Source organism: Ursus arctos, unplaced genomic scaffold, assembly GCF_023065955.2.
Source record: "Ursus arctos isolate Adak ecotype North America unplaced genomic scaffold, UrsArc2.0 scaffold_23, whole genome shotgun sequence".
NCBI lineage: Eukaryota > Metazoa > Chordata > Mammalia > Carnivora > Ursidae > Ursus > Ursus arctos.
Genome location: NW_026622908.1, coordinates 28,735,336 through 28,762,792, shown reverse-complemented (window position 1 = coordinate 28,762,792; position 27,457 = coordinate 28,735,336). Strand labels below are relative to the sequence as shown.

Here is a 27,457-nt window from a genome sequence, read left to right as displayed (position 1 = left end):
GTTCAATAGCTAGCTGCCCCTTGAATTCCAACATTAAAGAGTAAGCTTTTGAAGCGAATATTCTATCTTGATCAGTCATATAAGAAATATTCAAGAAGAGAAGTATTTGGCAACGAATGATAAAGTAAATTCCTTACAAACATAATTCACACCTGTAATAATAAAAAAGGAATTGTGTTATCTTGACAGAACGTTCCACATCTGATAAAAGGAAAATGCTAAAAGCACCTATTTTTGAAGGCTATTTGTAGAAGCCATAAATCAAAGTTAATATAAAATAATCTTGAGATTTATTATTTACAACTCGTGTTCTCTGGATCGTAAATGGGTGACTATGTTGTTGAAGATGTAGGAAAAACGCACCCTCATGTGCTATTAGCAGGCTTATAAATTTGTTCCTGTTGTCTGGAGGGTCATTTGGTGACATGTACCAAAATGTTAAAAGTGCATACTTTTTGATCTGGAAATATTAACTCTAGGAAACTATCCTACAGACATTCTTAAACAAGTAGGCAAAAATAAACATACGGATGCTTACCACCACACTTCTAGCTGCAAAAAAATTAGACACAACCTAAGTCCATCAATAAGGGAATAGGGAGGGATGCTTGGGTGGCTCAGTTGGTTAAGCGTCTGACTCTTATTCTCAGCTCAGGGTCATGATCTCAGGGTCATGAGTTCAAGCCCTGTACTGTGCTCCATGCTAGGCGTGGAACCTACTTAAAAAATAGAAATAAGGGAATGGGGAAATCCACTGTCTAAAATGGGATACAGAAAGACCAGACCTATTGTCATGAAAGGATGTTCACAATGTACAATTAACTAAAAATAAAGAATAAGTATACTATGATATTTTTAAGAAATTACATATACATTTATAGACATAGATGTATACATGTACCCGTGTCTATTTATAGACATAGATGTATACATGTCTACATGTACAAATGTCTCTATATGCACGAAACTAAGTAACCTTATAGTGGTTTCTTTTGGGAAGTGGGGTTAAGAAGAGAGGCACACTCATGTCTATATACTTGTATATTTTTAAACTGTTTATAATGTAGACATAATACATTTATAATAAAGAAAAAACAACACATAGGTGCATGCACGCACACACACATGGTTTTTGAATTTCAGAAAAATCTGACAGTGGCCTTGGTACCTAAGGGATGAGATAAAGTTCCCACTATCTCATGGTGCTAGATTAGAGCTGTCAAATTATATACTAGCCCTTCAGGAAGTTCCACTTTAAGGAAAAACTATCTTTTTGTAACCTCTAAGAAACTGGTAGCAGCTCAACTAGTCAAATTTAGAGCTTTTTTAAAAAAAGATATTTATTTATTTGAGAGAGCAAGCATGTGTGTGCGGGTGAGTGAGTTGGGTGAGGGGCAGAGGGAGAGAATCTCCAGCAGACTCTGTGCCCGACCCAGGACTTGATCTCATGACCGAGATCATGACCTGGCTTAAAAAAGATTTTAAAAAGAGGGACTAATAACGACATGAAATAAAGTTGGACAGTTGTTTTAACAATATGCATTAAATTGGACAATTTAAGTGACTACAGATAAAACTCATCTGCCTTTGCTCCTTCTACCACCTCAGAGACACTAGAGGAAAAACAGATGCTAGTCCAGAGTAACTTCCACACTTTCACTGCAATTATCTGAACTGCATAATTATTATTGTATAGTTATGGATAATTATCATCGCCCATGGTCTTGCTTTATGAGATACCTTCACTGCTCCCCCTGGCCTTTTGGCTATATTGGAATCTATATCAAAACTGAACTCTGAATTTAAAAGGCACTAAAAATACAATGGCAAGGCCTACAGTACTTGACCACCTGAGCTGTAAATCTCCTCTATCAAGCAACCAAAGGTAGCAAAAGCCTACAAGCAAAGTGCTAGGTTTATCTCAATAAGAAATAGAAAATTTTGCTCCTCTTTTCAGAGTATTTGAACATATGGCCAACAGTCAAATGCATGTAGGGCAAGGAAAGCTACTATAATGGATTGAATATGGACTGATTTAACTCCAAACCCCATCGATCTTTTTTACAGCAATGCAATAAATGACAGCACACCATAATTTTTATAGAAGAAAATGTAAAAGCTACAGCCAGTGGCCAGACTGCAAAAGAATTTTTCTTAAGGAGGCCAAAGAAGGCCTGCTTACTTTGCTACTTTGTCCAGAACTTCAAGAGGTAGCTATTTAATACCTGACTCCGTAAGGACTTTTAAAGGAGGTTTTTAGGGAAAAAAAAAAAAAAAAAAAGCAACAACAGAAAACGAAGGTGGTGGGGGAGGAATGCGGGAGTATGACATTCCAATTCCAAAACACCTAAACAATCTGTTCACCTGATATTTGGAGAACTACAAGAGGAATGAAAGAATGAGATAAATGAAGATTTACACTGAAGAAATACTGAAAGCACACTCTTAGTTTTAGATTAAAAGGATACTAGCTAATCAGGGCTTTATCATATTTGAATAGCATGGGATTGGTCAACATTCAATTGTGAGGAAGTACTTTTCATTTCCTTGAAGCTTTAAGTTCAACAAAGATGCAAGAGCTAGAGGAGGTATCAAGATAAAATTATTAGCAGAAGGAAGCCAGCCCACTGACAGCTGTGCTTCTCTTTTTGACATGGCAGCAAATGGCATGGATCTTTGCCAGATAAGGGTTGGTTGCAAATTTATAGCCTGACATATATTTTTATTGAGGGTAACCTCAAGTTCTTAAAATTTAAGACTTCATAATTATCTTTGGCAAATGCCAATCAGCTTGAATTTCTCTCCTTTTGAATACCTCCCCTCCTCAGGCTACAAAGGAGGGTATACCTGTCAAGATTACAACATCCATTCAACCAATAAAGGTTTATTAAGCTTCTATAACCCAGGCCCACTATGTCAATATTTGAAGCCTATGTACTCCAATTTTATATACAATGTGAATGCCTTCAAAATCTTTAGAAGAGGCTGCTATCAGCCCACGAGGAAAAAGTGACAGGAATTCGAGAGGTAGGTTAAAAAGGACATGATGCATACATAAGACTTCAAAGCACCTTATGGCTTTTTCACAAAGGACAAGCAACCCTATAAACTTCTGTTACTTCACAGCATAATAAGTGATGCTTGTAACGACCTGAATCATAAAGAAAAAGGAATTATTTTCAATTTGTTCTACTTAAGATGGTGAAAAAGTATGAAATATATTATAGAGCAAAGTTTATACTGCAGGGAAAAACTGACCAAATATTTGGAAATTAGCTATATGGACTTGTATTACACAGAATGATTCATTTTCTAAGAGTTCTCAATTCAATTTCATTTTCCTTTGAATACATTATATAAGTACATGTGTCCAATTATATATAACAGCAGTAAATATCTTACTCATCAAGTTCATTTTCATATATTTCCAAATTTGCTGCTGTCTCTATCATTAATACCTACATTTCTAATCTGGAGCCCTACCTCTGTGAATTCAGTAAATTCACATGGCAACAGAGGGAAATGTCACTATATAAGGATAATTGCTTCACTGCCAAATCAAATAAAGGGTGAATACTTTAAACTTAAAATAACCAGTCTAAGGGTATGAGCATTTTTGAGTTCTACAAAAGCATGAGTGAGTCCATCACTTTCCACTGGTCCTTTATGACAGGAAATTGACCGTTTCCATTATAATATTAATTCCCGCTCTCATATGCAACTTATTTTTCACATTTGCTGAACATTCTTACCTCTAATTTCTGATGGTATTCAAATGAGTACATGAGAGCAGCATTACTGAAATCTTATATTACGCCATACCCATTTTTTAAAAATTCCCCTTAATTAGAAACAAGGGATGAAATATTTTAAATATTTTATTCAGAATTTTAGATTTTTTTATTGAGGCAGTATGATGGAAAACATAAATAAAAATCTTCAAAGCAATGAAGATTTTACCTCAAGTGATCCCACTTAGTGGGTATTTATAGTGCTTGCTATCTAGTATCTGCAATTCCCTTCTTGTGGCAAAACACCTGCTTGGCTGGCTGGAAGAATCCTTCCCCACATGGGAAGCCCTAATCAGTGGATTCCTTTCCCTTGGTCACGGTGATCATCTTTGAGAAGGGACATCAACCAAGTAGTCAGTTGGTACTAAAGAGACTGTAATCTAGAACTTTTGTTTGAATTATGGGGACTAGTCATCTTGTATTCACAGGGGCCTGAGAATGGGGTTAAAGAAACAGAGAAATGAAGACAGAGAACAAACCTATCACGGTATACTGTTTTCAGCCCTGGATCAACCTGTATCTGCAGCACTTAGAATCTGTTCAAATATTCCAATAAAAATTTTCAATACAGAAGTCTTGATGCTATTTCTAAACATCTGCTGAATTTTCTTAAGCCCTCTGCCTCGGGTATCCTCTTACTCTTGTGGCTCTTTTCAGACTTTCTGTCCCTTTGCACATGCTGATTCTCCTACTTGGAACACACTTCTATCATTATGCTTTTGGTGAAAGCCAAATGACTGGGCTCAAATGACACTTCTTTCGTGAAGCCATCCTCTTGAGCTCCCACAGTACTCTTTACATGCTTAATAGTGTTTATTACATTGTTTAATTGTTGTATGTCTCTCTCTCCCAAAAAATTTTTTTTTGTATTCCTCTTTCTACTTCCAGTACTTAATAGTCTTTCAGGTACTTGTCAGACACTTAATACACTATTGATTGCTTGATGAAGTTGTCTGATGTCACATCTGTTAGAGAATCCATCTCCATCGGCATTATCATTCACTGATGACTGACTATCTGTAAAGGAGGTAAAGTGGCTAGGCCTCCAGGAATCATGACAAAATAAGTCCTTGACAGGTCTATGACTAGCTGTGTGACCTAAAGCAAATCACCTTCCCTGCATAGGCTTCCATTTCCTCATCCATAAACTGAGGGGACCCAACCTGATGACTTCTAAAGTTCCTTATACTCTTCATATCCTACTCCATAAAAGATTTACTACTACCATAAAAGCATCACATTTTCACCAGTCTCATGCACCACGGAAGTAATCTAATGTTCAAATGAATGAAATGATCATTCTTCCAATATGCCTGGATAAATCTGTACTCACTCTAGGTAGGGACTCTTTCCAAAGCTGCAGCTAAAAGCTTCTTTTCAAAGTGTCAATTTGTCAAATTAAACCAAGGTTCCAATTAGCAGTGGCTATTTATTTCTGAGCAGTTAGGTTGCTCATTGTATCATGGGCAAAATGAGCTCTCCCTGTCTTTATGCCACTTAATTCTAACAAAGTTCAATTGAAAAAAAAAAAAAAAACTCTTTTCTGATCATAAGCTAAATACATGTTACTGTAAAAACAAACACATTATGGATAATATAAAGAAGAGAACTAAAATCACTTGAAATGTCACCTTCCAAGATACCTGCTGTCAGATAACTAATTACGTCAGGATAACTTCACATGCGCAGGCACACCCCCCTCCCCAGCTACGTGGGTAAATATTTTTACAAAAACGGGATATTTACTATATTGTATCCTTCCCTTCTCCACTCTTTCCTAAATTTTATCAGATTTCTTCTTCAGGAATATAGATCTATATCATCCGATTTAAAGTTATTTATCCACTTTCCTACTAATTAAAATTTGGGCTTTTTAGTTATTTTCCCTTTTTAACAATACTGAGATGAGTATCCTTATAAATTTTTTTGATTGCTGCCTACTTATTTTCTCCCTAAAAAAAGAATTGCTAAGTTAAAGGGACTGCACTTTTAAATTTATATTTTTTGCTAGCTTTTCTCCAGAATAGCTGAATCAACTTAAATTCCTAACAACAATCACTGAGTTTCTACACACTCTTAAGAATACAGGGAAAAGGGTGAATACATTTTACTCTCTTTCTGGGCCCTATGTATTTCTTCTTTTGTGTACTTATAAAAAATCTTCCTCATTGCCTCACTTTAAATCCATCTGATAGTTAACACCACAATTTTACGAATGGTGGTTTCTAGATGGTGGGACTCTAGGTGATTATCTTCTTGTTTTCTGACTTTTTCTAAACGACTTTTTTTTTTTAAGTGCTATCTACTGGTCTTGTTAAAATGAAACTTTAGAGTGCTATGCAACATGTATTTTTAAACAGAAAACAACTGTAATGACAAATAAGCTTAGATCTGAGGAAGTCTTGTAGCTTTTCCTTATATATTCATAGAGAATTAAGTTCCTCTCCCCTATGTGTGGCCAGGCAAAACACTTTAAAAGGTTAACATTTTTCGTAAATTTTCTTGTTCCTTACCTTACTCTCCTCAGATTTTTATCCTTATTTCAAATCTAGTTCACTACCATTTTCAAATGATTGCCCGAAGAACCTTTGTGACCTGTGTCAGGCGAATACTTGGGCAAACAAGAGGAGTTCAGAGGGATGGAATGAGGAAGACAGAAGTCTGTTGCCTGACTTTGCATGCAATTCTTCCTTTAGGATTCAAGTCAAACCATAACGGTCGAGAGAAGTGCAAGTTCACAAACGAAATACCAGTCCAGCCTCGCCTCTTGAGAGGGATTTACGTGGGCTCCTGGCTATAATAATTTTCAAAACTTTAATATAGGAGATCTATTACTAGAAAAACTATCAGATCAATAAAACACTATCTTTATGAACTGTCAGGATTTGGAAATATTTTTGTTAAAAACTTTTTTTGCCATTAGGGTACTTGTACAATATGGAATTTTAATGAGAAATTTAAAAACATTCCTCAATTTTGTATCAGAAATCAGGTTATTGAAACTAATATAAACTCTAAACAAACAAAAACACCAAATCTTGATCATCACATGAATTTTTATGGCCTTATATCTCTATTTTCTAAAGTTTTACCCTCAGTTAGATTTTACTTTCTTATTTTCACAGTTCTTGGAAGACAAAATTGTAAATGCTTAAGCACACTTAAAACAATCTAGGTATTTGAAGTTCATCATATAGCTATAATCTAGACTGGACCATGTACAGTGTTGCAGCCAACTTTTTAAAACTTTATTTACTTATTTAGAGTTGGGGAGAGAGAGAGAAAGCACAAGGAGGAGAGGCAGAGGGAATCTCAAGCAGACTCCACACTGAGCAAGGAGCCTGACAGGAGGCTCAATTTCATGACCCTAAGATCATTCATTACCTGAGCCGAAATCAAGGACACTTAACCGACTGAGCCACGCAGGTGTCCCTATTCCAGCCAATTCTAAGAAAAAATTCATATCACACAATCACCATGTCCTAACTGAAGGCAAGTTAATAACCATTTTCAACATGAACAACAAATGAACAACTTCTTATAAAAGTGCTACCATGTTCTGATTCGTGTCACCAAGAAACATACAAATAACAAAATGAATAAAGTAGACAATTTACAACTTTACAAGGAAAGAAAATGAAATGCTGGATCGGGACTCAAGAGTCATGGATATTTCTCATTTGTATATTTATGATATTCTTATAAACATATACAGAAAAATGTCACTGTGCAGTTAGAGCTATTTTATATTTAACTCAGAAGTGACTCTCATTCCAGCAGCCAAGATTTATCAAACACAGGATGGCCCGACAAAGACGTCCATGTCCTAATCCCAGAACCTGGGACTAGTTAGGATACACAGCAAAAGTTGACCAAAGTAGCTGATGGAGTTAAGGCTGCTATTCAGATTACTTTAATTAAGATAGAGAGTATAACCTGATTATCCAGGTGGGCCCAATGTAATCACAAGAGTCCTTAAAAGTGAAATAGGTAGGTGAAAGAGAGAGACGCGTGGTTAAGGAAGAAAGGTCAGGGAAGGGGGCCAAGAGCCAAGGAATGTGGGTGGCTTCTGGAAACTAGAAAAGGTAAGGAAATGGACTCTCCTCCTCTAGAACTTCCAGAAAGATATGCAGCATACTGTCCCCTTGATTTTAGCCCAGTGAAACATGGGTTGGACTTCTACAGAAATCTAGGATGATAAATTTGTGTTGTTTTAAGCCACTAACTTTGTGGTAATTTTTACCAGCAGCAAATAAAAAATTGATACAAGTACCCACTAAGTTCTAGGTGTAATGCCAGGCTCAATGGTGATAAAAAAGCACGTGTGAGCTTGAAAATTCTTAGATGAATACAATGGACTGAACTGTGTCTCCTCAAAATTATATGTTGAAGCAGTAAGCTCCAATGTGATGGTAACTGGAGATTTGGGTTTTGGGAGGTAATCAGGTTTAGATGAGGTCATGAGGTTGGGCCTTATGACAGGATTGGTGCCCTTATAAGAGGAGGCATCAAAAGCTAGCCTTTTCTTTCTCTCTGCCATGTGAGGACACAGCAAGAATGCAGCTGGTCTGCAAGTCAGAAAGAGAATTCTCACCAGAACCTGATCACTCTGGCACTCTGACCTTGGACTTTCAGACTCCAAAACTGTGAGAAAATAAACTTCTGTTCCTTAAGTCACTCAGTTTATGGGATTTTGTTATGACAGCCAAACTAAGATTTGTTAATCAAATATTGGAAAAGGGACACCAAAATAGTGCCAGAAATTGAACCTTAATTTTATCATTACTCAGGTGATGGCAAACTCAACAGTCAGGATATTACTTTGCTATTTCATGCTAGAAATCACTGCTGTAAAATATCACTGAATAAAGGTCAATTTGATTACTCACCAAACAGTAGTGTTAACATGGGGGGAGGGTCAGCTTGACTAATTTCTTTTACTGCAATCCCAACAAGTGTGAAGTAAGCATAAATGACAAAGGTTTGATTTTTCTATGAAGATAACCAAACCAAACTGAAGGTTCCTTTTTGTGCATACTTCCACTGATGGGCACAACACTGTTTTGCTGGCAATGGACAGGATCAGGGGTCTTTCACTAGAATCAGATTACATAAACAAAGATTTGACACATCCCAAACACTGCTGGGCATTTTTAAACACTCCTGATGCAGTCCTTTAATGAACCATGAGAGACTGTGGACTCTGGGAAACAAACTGAGGGCTTCAGAGGGGAGAGGGGTGGGGGAATGGGATAGGCCGTGTATTAAGGAGGGCACATATTGCATGGTGCCCTGGGTGTTATATACGCAAATAATGAATCATGGAACTTTACACCAAAAACTAGGGATGTACTGTATGGTGACTAACATAATAAAAAATTATCATAAAAAAATTTTAAAATAAAATAAAGAAATAAATCCTTAAGAAAATAAAATAAAATAAATAAAAGGAGGATTCGGCAGTATCTAAGAATATTAAATATGCATTCTTCAAACTGGAAATTCCATTTCAAAGGATTCAAGTTACAAATATACTCACAGAAGCACGCAAAGATCTATGAATGAGCATGTTCACTCACTGCAATATTGTTTGATAGTAAAAGCCTGGAAACAATCTAAATGACTATCGTTAGGGAACGGGTTAAATAAGTTATAGAATAGCCATACAACCAAATACTATGCATTTTTAAGGGCAAAGAGAGTAGCTTTTCATTTCTGACAGATGTCTACCTCTTATTACGTGAATAAAAACTAGTCATGAGACAAAATGTTTCCAGTTGTGGTTTTAAAAAATCTATATAAGGGTTTGCAAATACATGGGAACTTTTGGGAAGAATACACAGATAATTCTGTGATTACTTCCAGGAAGAAGGACTGTGAGCGGTTATGAAACTTTCACTTTTCATTTTATGTCATACTAAGTAGCTTGAAAAAATGTTTTGAACTATGATTATGTATTTTAGTTTTAAATTCAATTATAAAATTAATAAATATTGGTGTTTTATAGATAAAACTATAGAAATATTTTTCTTTATACTGGTAGTAATGTTTAGCAGTACAGAGATGAGAAGAGAGCTTAGAATGGGATCTGAGCTGGAGTTTACACAACACCACTTCCTACCTTCATGGCTTTGGCAAGGAGTTTAATCAATACTCAGCCCAAATTTCTGTATTTAATACAGAGATCAATACCCACATCTTACTGGGTCTATAGGACAATAAAATGAGATATGAATATGAAAACACTTGGTAAAGTGTTCAGTGAAATAGACATTAAATTTTATTACTGTAAAAGTTACCTGTTCTCTTCCCCTAAGCGGCCTGAGGTGGCCTCTGAAAATGGTTTGCTATTCGCTTGACCCAGAAAACCCTACAAAATCATGCAAATCAAGAGGTTCAAATCTTCATGTTCACTTGAACAACACACATGAAACTGCCCAGGGCATCATGGGTATGCATATTCGAAAAACCACCAAGCATCTGAAAGATGTCACTTTGCCGAAACAATGTGTGCCATGCCGTCACTACAATGGTGGAGGTGGTCGGTGTGCCCAGGCCAAACGATGGGGCTGCACACAGGGTCGGTGGCCCAAGAAGAGTGCTGAACTTTTACTGCACACGCTTAAAAATGCAGAAAGTAATGCTGAACTTAAGGGTTTAGATGTAGATTCTCTGGTCTTTGAGCACATCCAGATGAACAAAGCCCCCAAGATGTGGCGTAGAACTTACAGGGCTCAGGGTTGGATTAACCCACACATGTGCTCTGCCTGCCGCACTGAGACGATCCTTACTGCAAAAGAGCAAATTGTTCCTAAACCAGAAGAGGAGGTTGCACAGAAGAGAAAGATATCCCAGAAGAAACTGAAGAAACGAAAACTTATGGCCTGGGAATAAATTCTGTATGGAATACATGCAAATAAAAATGAAAACAGAAAAGAAAAGTTGACTTTATCCTAAATTAGAGTCGCTTCCACGTATGACTGTATAAAATGCAAACTCTGTGAAGGGAAGGGCTGTACCTCCCTCACAGCTGTATTCCACGTACCTAACACAGAAAGCATTTCAATATGTGTTTAATGAGCTAGCTAAGCCTGCCGAATATAACGGGATACAAAAAGCTCTCAGCAAATACTTCCTCAAATAAAAATGGTTTACTAAAGATTAACTACTCATCTCAACTCCCCACCACACAATCAGATTCAAGGTAGAAAGGGCTGTTGGGGCGGCGTGGGGGGGAGGGGGATGGGGTACGCCCACACACGCTCTTGCTCTTGCTGGTCACCTGATTTCAATTTACATAAGTGCCTCACCGGTAAGTGAAGACTGAAGTAAGATGTTAGTATAAAATACATAAATGACTTCTTTTCAAAAGTTAGACTCATGGGGGCGCCTGGGTGGCACAGCGGTTAAGCGTCTGCCTTCAGCTCAGGGTGCGATCCCGGCGTTATGGGATCGAGCCCCACATCCAGCTCTTCTGCTATGAGCCTGCTTCTTCCTCTCCCACTCCCCCTGCTTGTGTTCCCTCTCTTGCTGGCTATCTTTGTCGAATAAATAAATAAAATCTTAAAAAAAAAAAAGTTAAGACTCATGAAGAAGTTATGTAAATATGGAAAGCACAATCTGATCTGTCCAGTGTGAATTCCTGGTAGTAGGTCTTGAAAACAAATATATACTTTAGCTTATATAAAATTGTCATGATGGTATAGATTTTTAATAAATGCTTCTTTTGTACATGTTTATATTACAGAAATGTCTTAATGTTAAATGACTTACCTAAATTTATATAGTATTCAAGAATTTAAATAATGCCACAAAGTTCTTTGAGCCTATCATCAAAGGTATGTTGAAGAGATAATATATCTAAATAGCCAATCGGAATTTAGGTTATCTGAAGCACCATTTTACAATTCTGGTTTAGAGATATTTTGTTCTTAGAGAAGTCTTAGTTTGTTTAGACTTTTTATTTTTAACAGGGAGAATGAATGAACTGGCTTGCCCCCTTTAAAGTAAATGCACTGTGGGGTGCCTGGGTGGCTCAGTCCCTTAAGCAGCCCACTCTTGATTTCAGCCCAACTCATGGGTCATGGGATCAAGCCCCAGGTTGGGCTCCATGCTCAGCAGGGAGTCTGCTAGGGATTCTCTCTCTCCCTCTGCCCCAGCCCCTGCTGCATGCTTGATCTAATAAATAAATCTTAAAATAAAAAAAAAGTAAAATAAATGCACTGTGCTTTCTCCAGATTACTAAAACGATAGTGGCCCACCCTTATGCTGATATGCAAGAGCTATTACAAGTGTGAGTAACTGCTTGCACACATACATGCAGGTACTACTCTCCCTTTCTCTCATGCATTCAGTATTTTCTGAGTGTTTATGATGTGTCAGCCACTGTTTTAGGCATGGGGGTTTCCTCATGGAATATAAGAAAGTTCTATGACAGAGTTAATGTTCTCATAGAAAGACGGGCAATAAAATGTTTTTATGATGTGTCAGCCACTGTTTTAGGCATGGGGGTTTCCTCATTGAACATAATAAAGTTTTATGAAAGAGTTAATGTTCTCATAGAAAGACCAGCAATAAAATATATATTACAATAGAGTAACAGGTGCTATGAAGAAAATTAAGCAGAGTAAGAAGATAATGATGGAAGGAAATGCTGTTTTAGATAGTGTGGTCAGAAGACAGGTGACATGTGAACAGAGACTTGAAAAGAGAGGGAATGAGCCATGAGGATGTCTGCAGGATGTCTGCAGGAGTTTTTCAGTCAACAGAAGGAGCAGGAACAAACAAACTTGGTGCTCTAAAGACAACCCCAAAGGCCAGTATGGCTAAAGCACAGCACACAAGAAGGAAAGTGGTATTTGGGGCAGAGAGAGGGCCAGGGGCCAGGTCCCAGATCTTGCCAGGGCCTTATAGCCCATGGTAAAACTCCCAACTTTTATTCTTAAAAGTATGATGGGAAACCACTGAAGGTTTTCTGATGCTCTTTCCTTCTCTACCTCTACAACCATTAAAGGAATCACAGGACCAGACTTATGATCTGGGGAGAACAGACCATATGGTGCGAAAGTGGGAGCAAGGAGACTGGTTAGCAGGCTACTGTGCTTAGGTCTAAGAGGAGATGAAGACATTCTAGACTAGGGTTTTAGAAGTATGTGTAAAGACATGGCTTGATGAGGGAGACATTTTGGAAGTAAAGTTGACAGGTTATTGATAGATTTAGGTATGAGACATGACAGTCAAGGAAGATTTTGGACCTGAGCAATTTGGTAACAGGTGCGGTGGGGTGGGAAATAAAAGAGTTTAGTTTAGGACACGATGGATTTGTGATGTCTATTAGACAGCTAAGCAGAGATGTTGAGTGGGCAACTGCATAGGAGTCTGGAGTTCAGGGAGAGATGTGATATGATTTTTGGGAGAATCCTCAGAATATATATCATATTTTATGCCATAAACTGCATAAGATCATCTGGTGAGCACATCAGTACTTAAGATACACGAAGAAAAGAGGAATTCAGCAGAAGAGAATGAAAAGTCATGGCCAGGGATACAGAAGGAAAGCCAGGAGTGTATGTCCCGGAAGCCACAGAAGAAAATAGTTCAGCGAGGTCTGAGGACAAGGGCTGGCTGGGGAGCCAAGAGGTTAAGAGAGATAACAGAGCGCTGAGCACCGAATCTGGCAATAAAGCAGGCCCCGGGATATCCTGACAAGAGTCGCGGGGATGAAGGACTGACTGGAGTGGCTTTAAGAGAGATTTATACAAAGGGACGGAAGAGAGCCCATGAGCACAAACAACTCTCCTGACGCGCCTGGCTGTGAAGAGCTACCCAAAAGAGGAATTCCCCTTGCTTTCGGCACCATGGCGTCTGAGATACAGGTAGGGCTCATACCCTGCTCCCTACACTCTGGAGTGCAAAGCTGTTCTAAGTTTTGACCTGACCTGCTGGCAAGCCCTCTTATTTCTCACTGTCAAAACGCCTTCTGTTCATTTCCACCAATGCTGCTTCTAAACGGCAACAACTGCTGAGCCCCACAGCTGATCCTAAACCCCCCTCAACAACGCAGCTGCCATTTCCCATCCATCTCGCCTCTGCCCTTTCTGATGATTTTTTTTCTTCTTGTATTTTTTTCCTTGTCTCTTGTCACCGCTCCATACTTTTCAAGCCTGAGCAATAAAGCTGACCTTCTAGCTGTATCATCCGTGACAAAGGACGACTTCCTTTGCATACACGATCTGACCACAGAAGACAGTCCAAGAGTGGTCTCTGAAGTATGCCTCTTGTCACATGCATATGGCACCTTTTATGAAGGTCTAATGCCTGACTCACTGAGGAGTTCTTGGAGCTTTAAACATCTTCCAGGAGTCTGAGGCCTCCTGTACGCTAGCCTCCAGGATGACTATCACATCAGTGAGTACTGCAATGCTTCATTCACACAATGGTAAATTCCTGAAGGGCAGGAACCAGTTCTCACTTCTTTATCATCCATTCAAACAGATAACTATTGTAGCCTAAGGGACTAAGCATGAAAGATGCAGGAGGTGCAGAGAAGATGGATATAGTCTCTCCCTTCATGGAGCATGTAGTAGTCTAGTAGAGCATTTACATAAGTAAACTGACAGAATACAGCATGGTAAATGTCTTTCTTAAGGGAATACAGGATACTATGAAAGCACATAGAAAGAACAGCTTATTCAAACTTGGGCATCAGAAGCTTCCCTGAAAGTGATGTTTAAGTTGTGAAGAGTACTGAGTTAGCCAGATTGGGACATTTTAGGGAAAGAACATGCGCAAAGGCACAGAGGCAAGTGAGAACCAAGCATATCTGGGGACACTGACAAATGCTAAATATAGCTAAGGTGTATGTGTGTGTATTCTGAGGTGAGGGTGGGGCACTCAAGAATGAGCAAAAATAAGGCTAGAGAGAGGGAAGGACCAGATCACATGTTAAAGAAGGACCATATCCGGGTACATGTGCCAAACTAAGGTAGTTTTCCTTGGGGAGTGAGAATGGGGAGAGGTGGGAGGACTTCACTTTACGACTTTAAATACTCCCATAATGTTAGGCATTTATTCTTACAATGCCACACATTACTTCTGTAATTCAAATTTGTAATTAAACAAAACAAAGAGGGTTTTAAAAGATTAGTCTAATTGCACTGAGGAGAATGGATTGGAAGCAGGACAAGACTAGGGCAGGGAGAGCAATTAGTAAGCCATGGCAAGAATCAGGTGGCCTGAATTAGAGCCACAGTAGTGGCTGTGGGAAGATGTAATTAGAAAATAAAATGGAAAGATCTTGATAAGTAATAAGGGAGACAACTAGATTTCTGACTTGGGCAAATGGATGGATGAGAACGGTGGGATCTTTCATTCAATTTGGGAAAACGGCATGACACAGGTGTAGGTAGGGTAAAAATGAGTTTAGATTTGGTCATATTAAACTTGAAGTACCTAGAGGTCATTCACACGTTATTAAAAGTTTATAGAGGTCTTGACTCTATAACCATGGAGAAAAAAATGTGAGTTATAGGAAGAAATGTGACTATTCTCTGCATATATATGGTAATTTAAGTCCTGAGAAAAGATGAGATTGCCCAGGTATGTATAAAGAGTAAAAACAGAAGGCTGGAACAGAAGTATATAAAACCGAATTTCTCAGAATGATCTGTGACCCATCTGTATCATAATCTCCTGAGGGGTTTGATAAAAAGGTAGAATTCTTGGCTCTACCACCAACCTACTGAATCACACACTTTTGTGGCCTGGAAATCTGTATTTTAAGCAAGCACCCCAGATTATTTTTGTGCAAAGTAAAGTTTGAGAATGGCTGATCTAGAAGATGAGTGGAGGAAGAAGAGCTGGGGCGGGGGAGAACCTCAAGAAGGACCTGTGCTCTCCTTACCCCCAAGGAAAAATGATAATTTCATGTCACAGTAACCACTGGGAAAGTGCATATTTATCAAAGCACAGTGGGCTGATGAAAAATAAGCAGTCAATAAATATTCAATAAATAACTGAGAAAAGTATTTAAAGTTAAAATTTACCTCTGTATATTTATAAGCTCCTATTAACTACTGTAAGTATAAACAAAGTAAACGCCTGGGTGATTTATAGGAAAAAAAACAATAGTGGGAAGTCTAAAAAAAAAGGACTGAATGAGAATCGCTTTGATGCCAACGTCTAGGACAAACTGCAAAGGTTCAGCAAGTTAGTGAATAAACCACCATGACCTCTTAGGTCCAAGAAAAACCCTGAGGTGTATAAGCATAGAAACAACACTTTATGACAAAAAGATGGGCTCAGTTTTGAAAAGTGCTGAAAGAAAGCTGTCAGCTTCATCTGGATGCCCTCTCCCAGATGAAGCAATTACTTACTATCAGACCCAAATCAAACCACTCCTTCACTTATAAACTATTAAAGACCAAGAGATAAAGATTTAGCCTGTTTGTCCAACTAAATCTGATAGCTCTTGCTCAAAATCACAGTTGCTGAAATAACTGCCAATTAAACACTTCTTATGCCAAGGTTGCTAGGCTTCAGAGCACCAGTTTTGTTAGAAGCCTCATTTGTTCTGAGCAGTTAAAAGGATCTGTACTCTAAACACATTTGCTTGATGGAAAGCAAAATGATCAAATAATCCCAAATGAATTCACACCTATTTTTGACCTTCCCCCACCCACTCCCCACTTAATTAAAGTCACCACAAAACATTCTGCAGAGGTACAGCAAACTGGACAAGAGAAGACTTTTACTTCATTATTCCCTTTTTCCCCTTTTCCTTTTCTATTTTTCATGTATAGGTACTACGAGGGGGGGACCTCAATCTTACTGAGTACGAAGTGCTCACCTGCATGCTACTGCAGGTTTTTACTTACTGCTGTCACTAAATGCCACTCATTAGTTGTACGACTTTGGGCGACTTTCTCTCCTATGAGTTGTACTACATACCTTTTTTAAGAATTTTTTCCAAATCTAAAGTTTTATGGGTCTAAGATTAGAGAAGAGGGAAAAGGCAGCCAAGATAATAAATATTATAACGTTATGAGAGAATTGATAACGATCATACTTTTTTTAAAGTTTCAGACCTCCACTCATGAAGAGAGAGAATATCCAGAGGCAATGAACCCAGGGCTAGAAGTACCACTTCTTGAATTCAATAAGTCTAAGACAAACTGGTAACATTTCAGGAATTCATCTGTTAGCTGGTAATTTAGAACCTGGAACACCATTTTTTTCCCACAGAAATGATGTGACACATAATGGTTAGGCTCTTAGGCTAATTCACAAAAGTTCATTCAAACTTCCACTCAAGTAACACTCCAGACAGTTTTGGTAAAAATAGAAAATAAATGTTGCCATACTAGTAAGGAAGAAAAAAATAGAAAAAAAGGAAACGAAAAAAACACAAAATTTATCCTAAAGCCTATTCTTCACAATGAAGTCAACCATATGATTCATTGCCCTGATTACACATAGATCCTCCTAGTATCCAGATTATAACAGCTCACTACTTAAGTTAATGGACCCCAAGGATCCTTGCTTTATTTAAGGTACAGCGGGCACTAGGGGATCAGAGGTATACTAAAGCCCAAAGCTGGGAGCAAAGCATGAAGTTGAAGGGAAGAGGAGCACTTTTCCTTAGCTGTCCCCTGACTGCAGTGGGACAGGAACTTGGAGACTAGAGCATTCTCTTCACATCCCAGCTCCAGGATTCCCTGGACAATGCTCTGGGGAGCTCAGTGGCAGCTCAGTAAACATGGAACCTAAAAACATATATTAAACATGCTTCCCAGCTCAGGCAGGAATTGTGGAAAGGAACAATTCCCTGAGCTGCCATGGCAAGTGCTCACTACTTGCTACTGCCAGAAGCAACCACAGCTCTGACAGTGAGGAGGCTGCCTGGAGGAATGGCTGCTTCCTGCTCTGACTGAAACCTCATTTCAACCCCCTTACAGATCTAGGTCTTCCGATACATTTGCATGTTCACAAGTGTGCAGTCCCGTAACTTGTGGATGCCTATCTTTATCATTTGCTAAGGCTCGAAATAGAAAAACCAAACAAATGTTCTCTTCTCCTGGGAAGAAATGCTTCATGTACTTAAAACTTTAACTATAGTGATGTTAAATATCCCTGTGTAAGTCTGTATTTTGGGCAATTCAGATTTTTAATTCATAAGTACCTCTCCAAGTTCACTATGGAAAACAATTACCTATTACATCTAATTTGGACAGGTTTAAATATCAGGCAAAGAGTTTCAAAAGGTATTTGCCACTCTGATATTTTAAGATTGCTATTTCAGTTTGCCCTTAGCCCCCTCCCTGGTATTAGACCACTTTAAAACTAAAATCACCCTTCTGTTCTCATTCGGATATTATAACCAAAAACAAATAGCAAGGCATTTGGTATGTCAGTTAGGATACCATTTAATATATAGATCCTATATATATGTAAAGCTTTTAATCAATTGTTTCTGAACATATAAATAGATATGCAGTATACCCAAATCTATATACTAAAGGGATCTTTCAATTCTTTAATAAACATATACAAAAGTGATAAGCACAATCTAAATTGAGGTTTGGATTCTGCCGGCATTCAAATTACTGCCAGGAAGGGCAGCATGGGTAATATATGCACAGCTATCAGCATGACACTCAGAAGCTGATCATGTATTCAACTCTCTTACTTTATTTATAAGTGTTGCTCTTCCCTCAGATTAAATTCAGCTTTCCTTCCCTAGCCTCTTCTTTTTGTTTTTATTTTTATTTATTTGAGAGAGAAGAGCAAGTACGTGGGGGTCGGGGAGGTGGGGGGGTGGGCAGAGGGAGAGGGACAAGTGACTTCATGCTGAGCTCAGAGATGATGACCTGAGCCAAAAAAAAACGAGTGGGTCGCTGAACCAACTGAGCCACACAGGCACCACCCCCAGCCTCTTCTCCTTACACTGTAGACACCAACTTTATTTCTTCTGATACAAAATTTTGTGGTTCTCTGAAATTAACATTGTAAAATCTATGTAGCAAAGTACTGGAAAATTCATTGAAAAACATAAATGTTAAAAGCTTGTAATAAAGAAACATTGCTTTCCTAACTTTAAGCCTAACTACTCACTGAAGGGTGACTTGGCAGATTTCCAAAAGATTCTTCAGCTTTCTCCCTTTTTGAGGCAAGCTACCAGTAACCTTTACCTTTCCCCACTAGAACGTAAGTATCCCAAAAACAAAAAGGATTTGTTTTTGTTTTAAACAAATCAGGTTCTACTTTCCCATTGCAATGTTCAGCAAATAATACATTTCTACCAGCTTTCACTTTTCAGATGGGCTACTTCCTTGGCTGAGTGGCAGGACACCAAAATGGGAAGGAGAAGTCAATGTCATAGTGTATAAATAGCTGTGGCCAAAACAATATTGCAGAAGAGCCAATAGGAGAAGGGCTCCCCAAAATGCAGCAAGAGTGACTTAATTCCATGTATCCCTTCATGAGGGCCTCAGGGAAAACTATAATCAGGAAACAAAAGAGGGTGGGGGAAGCAGCTAGGGCTCACACATAAGATTTCTAATCTTTTGTTAAGGAAATGAACTAGCAGTGTTTTCTGGAGTTTCTGAAACACACATCTATCTTTTAAATCTCAAATGGTATGACCATGAAATTTCTTCTAATGTTAAGTCAGGTATCGAGAAAATGCCATCCAATAAATCTCTTTCCTCCCATATACTGAGAACCACTCACCAATACCAACCCGATTTTTAAATTGTTTAACTCACTCATTACACTTGTAAAATTTGCCATCACGTGAACTTCACTTTATACAAAAGTAAACCTTGCGTTGTGTTCCTATCATCATTCATTACACCCAACCCAAAGGTCCATAATTTCACACGATAATGATTATACATTTGAGTTCAGTGAGCTAAACTGCATGGGGCACACAATTCACTTCCTAAATGTTTGCCGGACTTTTCAGGATTGCTTTCAAGTGTTGGAAGTCATTAGGTTTACCAAGATTCTGTAACAGAGCACACACACACGTACTGTTTAGGGATCAGCAGCATTCACAAAATGCAGGCAATCCTAAAGTTACGTAAGAAAAGCAATCTCTCCTCTGAGCAATTAGTTCGGGCATACAAGAATCCAGGAAATCGCATATCCTCCTTGCGGGGCTGGGTCACAGGAACTAGGTAAAGAAACAATGCAAAGTACACTGGGAAACGAGGGCAGTTACAGCTGAAAAGATGCAGGCAACGCCACCAGAGGCATCTTGAAGCATTCCTTCGAAAGGAAAGTGTGTGTTGTCTCTAAAGAGCCCCTGTTGACCTGGGTAACGGTACAAGCTGAAACCACCAGAGCCCAACACGAATTCCAGCATGTGTAAGAGGAGACTGGGGGGAAGAAGCATTAGATGACCCACTACCTAGGGGTGCCGAAGCTGTCACCGCCCTGGGACTCGCGCACACCCCGGCGCTGCCACCTGCTTTCTACTTCTTCGGGGAGGGCTGGTGACGCGTGGTGGGCCCGAAAGGGGCAGAGGCAGGGATAATGAATCTGCGGTTTCTAAAGCCCAAGCACAACAAAATGTTCCCAGAGCCCGACCCCCACGGCCAGGCGACTCTTCCCACGCGGCACGCTGCCCCACTGGCGGAAGGCTGAGAACTTGCAGGAGGCTGAGGCGAAGGCCAGACGACAAGTGGGGAGGGGGCGACTCCGCGTTTGAGTACCGGGGTCGCTCGGGCCGCGGCGCCGGGACCGTGGGAAGGTAGGCTGGGGGCGGGACCGCGCGGAGCCAAACAGCCAGGGGCCGGACCTGGGGATCCCCCGGGGCGAGGGCGGGCGCGGGCGGAGAGGGACGCCCTGGCCGCTACCTGCTGCTGGATCTTCCCGTCCTCCGTGACGACCCAGTGCGTGGTGGCGAAGGCCCCTCGAGCCGCCACACTCAGCAAGGCGGAAAGGCTGAGGAGCCAGCCTGGGCCGGAGCAAGGCGGCAGGTCGCACCGGCCGCGGACCCCTACTGCCGCCGCCATCTTGCCCCCCCGGCCCGGCTGCTCACACCGGAAGCGGAAGCTGGCCCCCGCCGCCCGCCATCTTGGGGAGGTCGGCGCTGGAGGAGGTGGAGCTCGGGCTGCGCTGCCGGCTGACGAACGGCTTTCTCAGCCTCCGTTTGGGCGGTCGGGACAGTCGGGTTTGGCTTCAGGTCGGAGACAGCTTTTTTGTTATTGTTTTCCTGTACGCGATGCGATCTCGTGGCGTGGGAATCAGAGGGAGATAAAAGTAGTGTTCTAGGTGGAGCCTAAGCAAATGAGAGGACTCTGTGTGTATTTACATATATATGTATTTAATAAAACCTTGGTTTTCATTTTATTTCATTTTTATTTCTCGTTGGGTCATATAGTTGAGAAATAAAGGTATGCTTTCAGGGGAGAGATGGATTCTCTTTCTTAAAGTCTCTCAGTAGTGGAAGCTTCGGAGTTGGGCGGGTTGTCAGTCTAGGGCAACGCTGTCCAGTAGAAATACGTGAGGCGCGAGCCACATAGGAAATTTTTTAAAAAGTGAAATAACGCGTTTGACTTAACCCGTTATATATAATACAGTATTAGTTCAATATAAGATCTGTACAAATTCCTGAGCTATTTTTAGTACTACGTCTTCGAAATAGGTATGTATTTTAGACTTCCAGCTCATCTAAATTCAGACTGGCCAGATTTCGGGGCTTAAGAGCCACTGGACAGCACAGGTCTAGATCAGGAGACCAACAGCACTGGCATCACCTGGGGGTTATTAGAAATGCACATTCTTGGATCTTCTACCCCTCCCCACCAGATTCCGCCTTTCAGCAAGGATCCCAGGTGACTGGTATGTACATTAAGAAGCACTTCTCTCTAATAAACCAACATGTAGGCCAAGTGACTAGCCTGGCTTCTAGCGTCGGGTAAGATGTTGTTTTAGGTATTTCAGGGCTGCCTTCTGGCCTTGTGTGTCATTTTGTGTTTAGGTTCGTTATGCTTTTGGTTTTCTCTTTGGGAAAAGGAGGATGAGAATTTTGCCTGACTGTCTCCCTATACTGGCATATTGCCAGAAAACAAAAATAATTGCCAAGTGTTTAAACATCACTTCATGCTGTGGAAGCGTCGACCACAGCATTGGTTTTTAGTTCCTTCTGAAAGTAGCTTTTCTTAGAGGATTGAAGTAGTGAACATTGATCTCTCTAAAAATGTGTGACTTATCCACTTTTTTGCCTAGTACTCAGCTAGACGGTGGGTATAGAAATCTGACCACTGAGCAATGTGCAATTTAGTGGAATATTGGCAGGTTAACAATTGAAATATAGGATAATGGGAGTATATAAGGGCACATGTGCAGAGGAGAGAGCAACCAACCAGGTGAAAGACTTCAAGTAAAGGTACTGATTCAAGCAGAATGAACAATACATGTGAAAAGGTGAAATCAGTGTCAGGTTGTAAGGGTTTCTTGTAGGTTATACCAAAAACTTTAAACATAGACAACAGGAAGTGTTCCAAAATTTTGAAATAGAGAAGTGACAAGTAAGTCTCCCTGTTCTCAGCATCTTATTTTAAGGTGTAGACATCAGTCCTCTTACCTGTATATAAAGTTGCTAAGTAATGGCAATCATTATCATCTAACGTTTGTTAAGTGTTTTAATGCATACTGGCACTGGACACACATAGCAATCTTTGCTGACTTACCAGGCATAGACTAGTTAAGTAATTTGGCCAAGATCATATAGCTAATAAGTGACAGACCTCAGATTTGGACTCAGATTTACCTGCCTCTAGAGCCTGAGCGTGGCTGGAGGATGGTGAGGAATTTGAGAGAAGCCCCAACATCACCTATTTAGGCCACCAGCAATTTCTTTGACACTCACAAGTTAACCTGTAAAGGGGAAGAATCATAGCTTCTGTAGCTTTAATGTACCACACGCCTCTACTTCCTCTAGATGATAACCCTTGTTCTTGGGGATCCTCTATTAGTTTTCTGTTGTGTAGCAAATTACCATAAATTTAGCAGCTTAACACATATCTACAATCTCACTGTTTTCATGGGTCAAGAGTCTGGCAAGGCATGGCTGGGTTCTCAGTGTCTCACATGGGTGATATGAGGCTTTCTCCTCCAAAATTTGGGGGCCTCTTTCAAATTCTTGGCAGAATTCAGTCCTTTGCCACTGTAGTCAGTTTTCTTGCTGGCTGCTGGCTGGCCATTCTCAACTCCAAGGCCACCAGCCATTCCTTCTACCATGGCCTTCTCAACATGGCAATTATTCCTTCAGCAGAAGCAGGAAAATCTCCACTGCTTGAGTCTCTGACTTCCTCCATTTCTGATCACTAGGCCCAGATTTAAAGGGCTCATGTGATTAGATAAGGTCCGTCTGAATAATCCCTCTTTTGATTACGCCAAAATCAACTAATTTGGGCTGATTTGTAACCTGTCAGTGGACATTTGGGTTGCTTCCATATCTTGGCTATTGTAAATGATACTGCAATAGACATAACGGTGCAATAGATCTTTTCAAGTTAGTGTTATTATTTTCTTTGGAAAATTACCCAGTAGTGGAATTACTGGATTGTATGATATTTCTATTTTTAATTTTTTGAGGAGCTTCCATGCATGGCTGCACCAATTTACATTCCCACCAACAGTGCACAAGGGTTCTTTTGGCTGTGCCATTTATTTCATTTTCTTGTCTGATTGCTGTGACTAGGACTTCTAGTACTATGTTAAATAAAAATGATAAGAGTGGCTATCCTTGTCGTGTTCCTGATCTAAAGAGTGACCACTCTTAGTTTTTCACCATTGAGTATGATGTTAGCTGTGGGTTTTTCATCATATGGCCTCTATTATGTTGAGGTAAATTCCCTCTAAACCCACTTTGGTGATGGTGAGAGTTTTTATCATGAACAGATGTTAAATTTTGTCATATGGTTTTTCTGCATTTATTGAGGTGGTCATATGATTTTTATCCTTTGTTTTGTCAATGCGGTGGATCACACTGATTGGTTTGCAAATATTGAACCATCCTTGCATCCCTGGAATAAATCCCACTTGATTATGGTGAATGATCCTTTTTAATATATTGTTGAATGCAGCTTGCTAATGTTTTGTTGGGGATTTTTGCTTCTATGTTCATCAGAGATATTGGCCTGTATTGTTTGTTTGTTTTGGTAGTACCCTGTAAACTCTTGAGTAATTCTTTTTTCAGTTAGTTATACATTGTTAGCATCTGATGGCAGGAAGCATTTCCTATACAAATATATTTTTATCTTCCAGAAAGCTTGGTTAGTTTGATTTTTACTTACTATCTCTATAAAGTATAGAACTTTTGAAGCTGGGAATTGGACAATGATAAAACGAACTTTCTGGATTATTTCCTCCTTTGGGCCATTTTATCTAAAAGTTGCAGAGAATCTCCATATTGTTTATTCCTTAGAGAAAAACAAGATATAAATATACCTGAGAGAGTTAACATTCTGTTTTAAATTCTATTAATTATCTTTTGCTTCATGGTAAACCAACTTAAATTTTAGTGGCTTAAATGTTTAATTTTAAAACATGATTTATTGTATTTCATAGTTTGTTGGTTGGACTCAGCTGGGTGGTTCTTCTGCTGTTGGCTGGGGTCACTCATAGGGCTGCATTCAGCCGGGACCTCAGCTGGGGCTGGAATGTCCTGAAGTGGCTCCACACACATCTAGTACTTTAGCTGGAGTGGCTGAAATGGCTAGGGGTGGCTGTGCTGTCTCTCAGGATAGTTACAGAGGCTTCTTACATGGTAGAAGATGCCAGGCTCCTTGAGGGCCAGCCCCAGAACTGGCAGTGTCACTTCTGCATTCTACCGGTGAAAGAAGGGAATAAGGATAGCTCAGATTCAAGGGGAAAAGGAAGTAGATTCATTGTCATAAGTGAAGCAGCCATGTTTAAGCAGAAATGGAAGAAATTATTGGCAGCCTACTGTATATGTAGTTAATTGCTTTAGAGGGATTTTGAATTGATAAACGTTGATAAGGTGGATAAGGAAGAAGGCTAGTTATGGCTGGAAGGACTGTAAAGGTATACCTCCCCAACAGCTATATGCAAAGTGAAAAGGATTTTCAAAGAGGAGGCAGAGGATACCTAAATATAGTAATTTTGTTTAGAAATAGTTTGCCAAATAGATCAAGCAGTCTGAAGCATGAGGACTACTATGGATGAGACCAAATATCCAGTTAGCTCAGGATTCTAGTCAGAGTAACACTAGGGCTGCTCTGAGGGTACCATGATGGTCAACCTCAAAAGAATTTTCCTGATGCAGACTTAGGAGACATTAATTTATTGAAAGCCTTGCAGCTGTTACTATATTTGGGGAGGACAGTTATATTTGGGGAGTAATTGTATTGTGACTGTTCATTCTGTAGGTAGCTAATGGTCATACCTGCTCCCACCCCCAGCTTTTACTCCCGCTACTCTTAAGTTTCAGTATCCTCATTTTATGATGAATCCAAGTTCATTCTGTTCAAACCTTTTGTGAGTTTGTGCTTTTTTACCTCATCACCTTATAGCAAGCTAAATTTTAGTTTTTCCTCATAGGAATACCATTTCCTTATTTTTTTATTTGCTCTTCTCTGTTCCTTTTCTACTTAAATATTTCTTGAAAAATACCAATTCGAGTTGTATGTAGTATTCCATCTATCTAAGGCCTTGTTTCAGATCTTGTTTGTAACATCAACTCTTTATGACCAGAATTTTATGAGATTTTCTTATTCGTGATTGCATTAGTTTTAGAGAGTAAATGTACAACTTCTAGGAATGCATCTACGATTTCTTAGGTTTTTGATAAATTAGGTTTCATAAGTCTAAATTTTAGTTTCCATCACACTTGTTAGACTTGAATCTCATTTGCTGTTTTCCACCCACCCAGAACTGCTTTGAGTTCTTTCTTCCTATGGTTTCTAACATGGGGAGATCGTGTGCTGAGGGAGCACACAAGTGGATGGTCCTGGACCCAGCTTGGGAGGAAAGGCTTCCCAGGGAGAGTGAAATCTAGCCTGATCTGAAGGATGAATCCTAAGTTAGTTAGCTGGATGAATGGGGGTAGAGAGTGAGGGGTAACAATGATTTTCTGGACAGAGGAAACATGTCTCAGTATCATAGAGAGCACAGTGCCCTCTGAGTTACTGAAAGTAGTTCCTTACCATAGATGAAGAATTTAGGAGCCCAGGGGTTGAAACTAGGACTCTAAAGGCTTTGGGATAGCCCCCAACCCCCGTTTTTGTGGTTTTGTTTTGTTTTAGCACAGCCTGGTGCCCTTAAAGCCAAGTGTTCTGCAGGTTTCGTTGCCTCCCTCTCAAATGCTTTTCCCTGACATCTTCACTAGGCTGGCTCCATCATCATTCAGGTCTCAGCTCACATTAATTCTTTAGACTTTTCCTAACCGTTCTTTCAACGCGAAGTCACATTAGAATGCGTGTGTTTTCATACTACTACTTTCTGAAATCAGCTTATTTATCAGCCCTGCATCATAGAATGTGAGCTCCCATGAATTTGCCTGTTTTTCACCACTATATTCCGAGTCTGAAACACTGCCTTTTTTTTAACTGAAAACTTACTATGCACCAAGCTGTTTTAGGTAGTTGCAATTATCAGTGAGTAAAATACGAAAATCCTTACCTTTGTGGCATTTTAGCCACATTACATTCTATCAGGGAGAGACAGAATAAACAACATACAAGTAAACTATACAGTATGTTAGAAAGTTGGCAAATGCTCTAGGGAACATGGGGTAGGGTAAGTGGGATTTGGAGTCCTGGCAGGATTGAAGGGGGTATTTTAGTATTTAATTTTCTGTGAGCAGGTGATCTTTGAGGATTTGAAGGAGATGGAGTTAGACAAGAGATACAAGAGAAAGAGTGGCTAGAGGGAACAGCTATTGCAAAAACCCTAAGGCAGGAGTGTCTTTGCCTACCCTGCATGAAGCTAGCTGACTGGGGCAGAGCGATGGGAGAGGAAGGATAGCAGCTGAGGTCAGGGATGGAAAGCCATGGCAATGTTTTTTATTTATATTCTGAAATGAGCCACTGAACAGCTTTAAGTAGGAGTGGATCTCTGCTGTCATGTTTAGAACAGGCTGTAAAAAAGTGCAACAGCAGGGAGATCCATTAGAAGGCTGTTATGAAATTCCAGGCGAGAAATGATGGACATAGAAATTTGGCAGTCCTCAGCATATAGGTGATATTAAAGCTATAGGACTGGATGTGATCACCAGGGGAATTTAGTTATCTTGTTCTGATCCATTTAAATTTTGGTATTAGAACACTCCTAACCATTCTAGGTGTTACTTCAGGAAGACTTTTAATAAAGGCTGTAGTCAAGAAGTTCCGACTTGCTTTATATATTAACTTGAAGATGGAAATGATTTATTTCATAACGATTTGGCAAGTAGGTATCTGATGTTTTGCTCCAATAAAAATAACCAACTCATTTTTTTCAGAAGAGTGTATTAACTTTTAAAAATAAATCTCCAAAAATGAAAATTAAAGATAACTTGCAAGACTGGCCTGAAGGCAGAGCCGTAACTTGTCCATCTTTATATTTTCATGGTCTAACACGCTGTTTGGCACAACAGAAACAATCAATGTTTAATGGATATCCAGGAATCTTAAGTTATCATAATCATAACACAT

At 39.6% G+C, this 27,457-nt stretch overlaps 2 protein-coding genes across 3 annotated transcripts in view; one reads left to right on the top strand and one right to left on the bottom strand.

Moving 5' to 3' along the window:
- The window catches only part of TTC17 (tetratricopeptide repeat domain 17), a 115,377-nt gene extending 94,531 nt beyond the window's left edge, over window positions 1–20,846 (bottom strand). For both annotated transcript variants that reach the window (XM_026512084.4, XM_026512085.4), the window contains exon 1: window positions 20,651–20,846. In XM_026512084.4, the coding sequence (XP_026367869.1) occupies window positions 20,651–20,809 (159 nt within the window). In that variant the 5' untranslated portion in view covers window positions 20,810–20,846. The remainder of the gene's footprint in view (window positions 1–20,650) is intronic.
- On the top strand, window positions 4,655–10,685 carry LOC113265019 (60S ribosomal protein L17-like). Its single transcript, XM_044389009.3, has one exon. The coding sequence runs from the start codon at window positions 10,131–10,133 to the stop codon at window positions 10,683–10,685; it is 555 nt and encodes a 184-aa protein (XP_044244944.1). The 5' UTR covers window positions 4,655–10,130.
- Window positions 20,847–27,457: the final 6,611 nt, after the last annotated feature.

Excerpts from the sequence above, each read along its gene's own strand:
- LOC113265019 (XM_044389009.3), top strand. The coding sequence starts at position 10,131 with ATGGTTTGCTATTCGCTTGACCCAGAAAACCCTACAAAATCATGCAAA.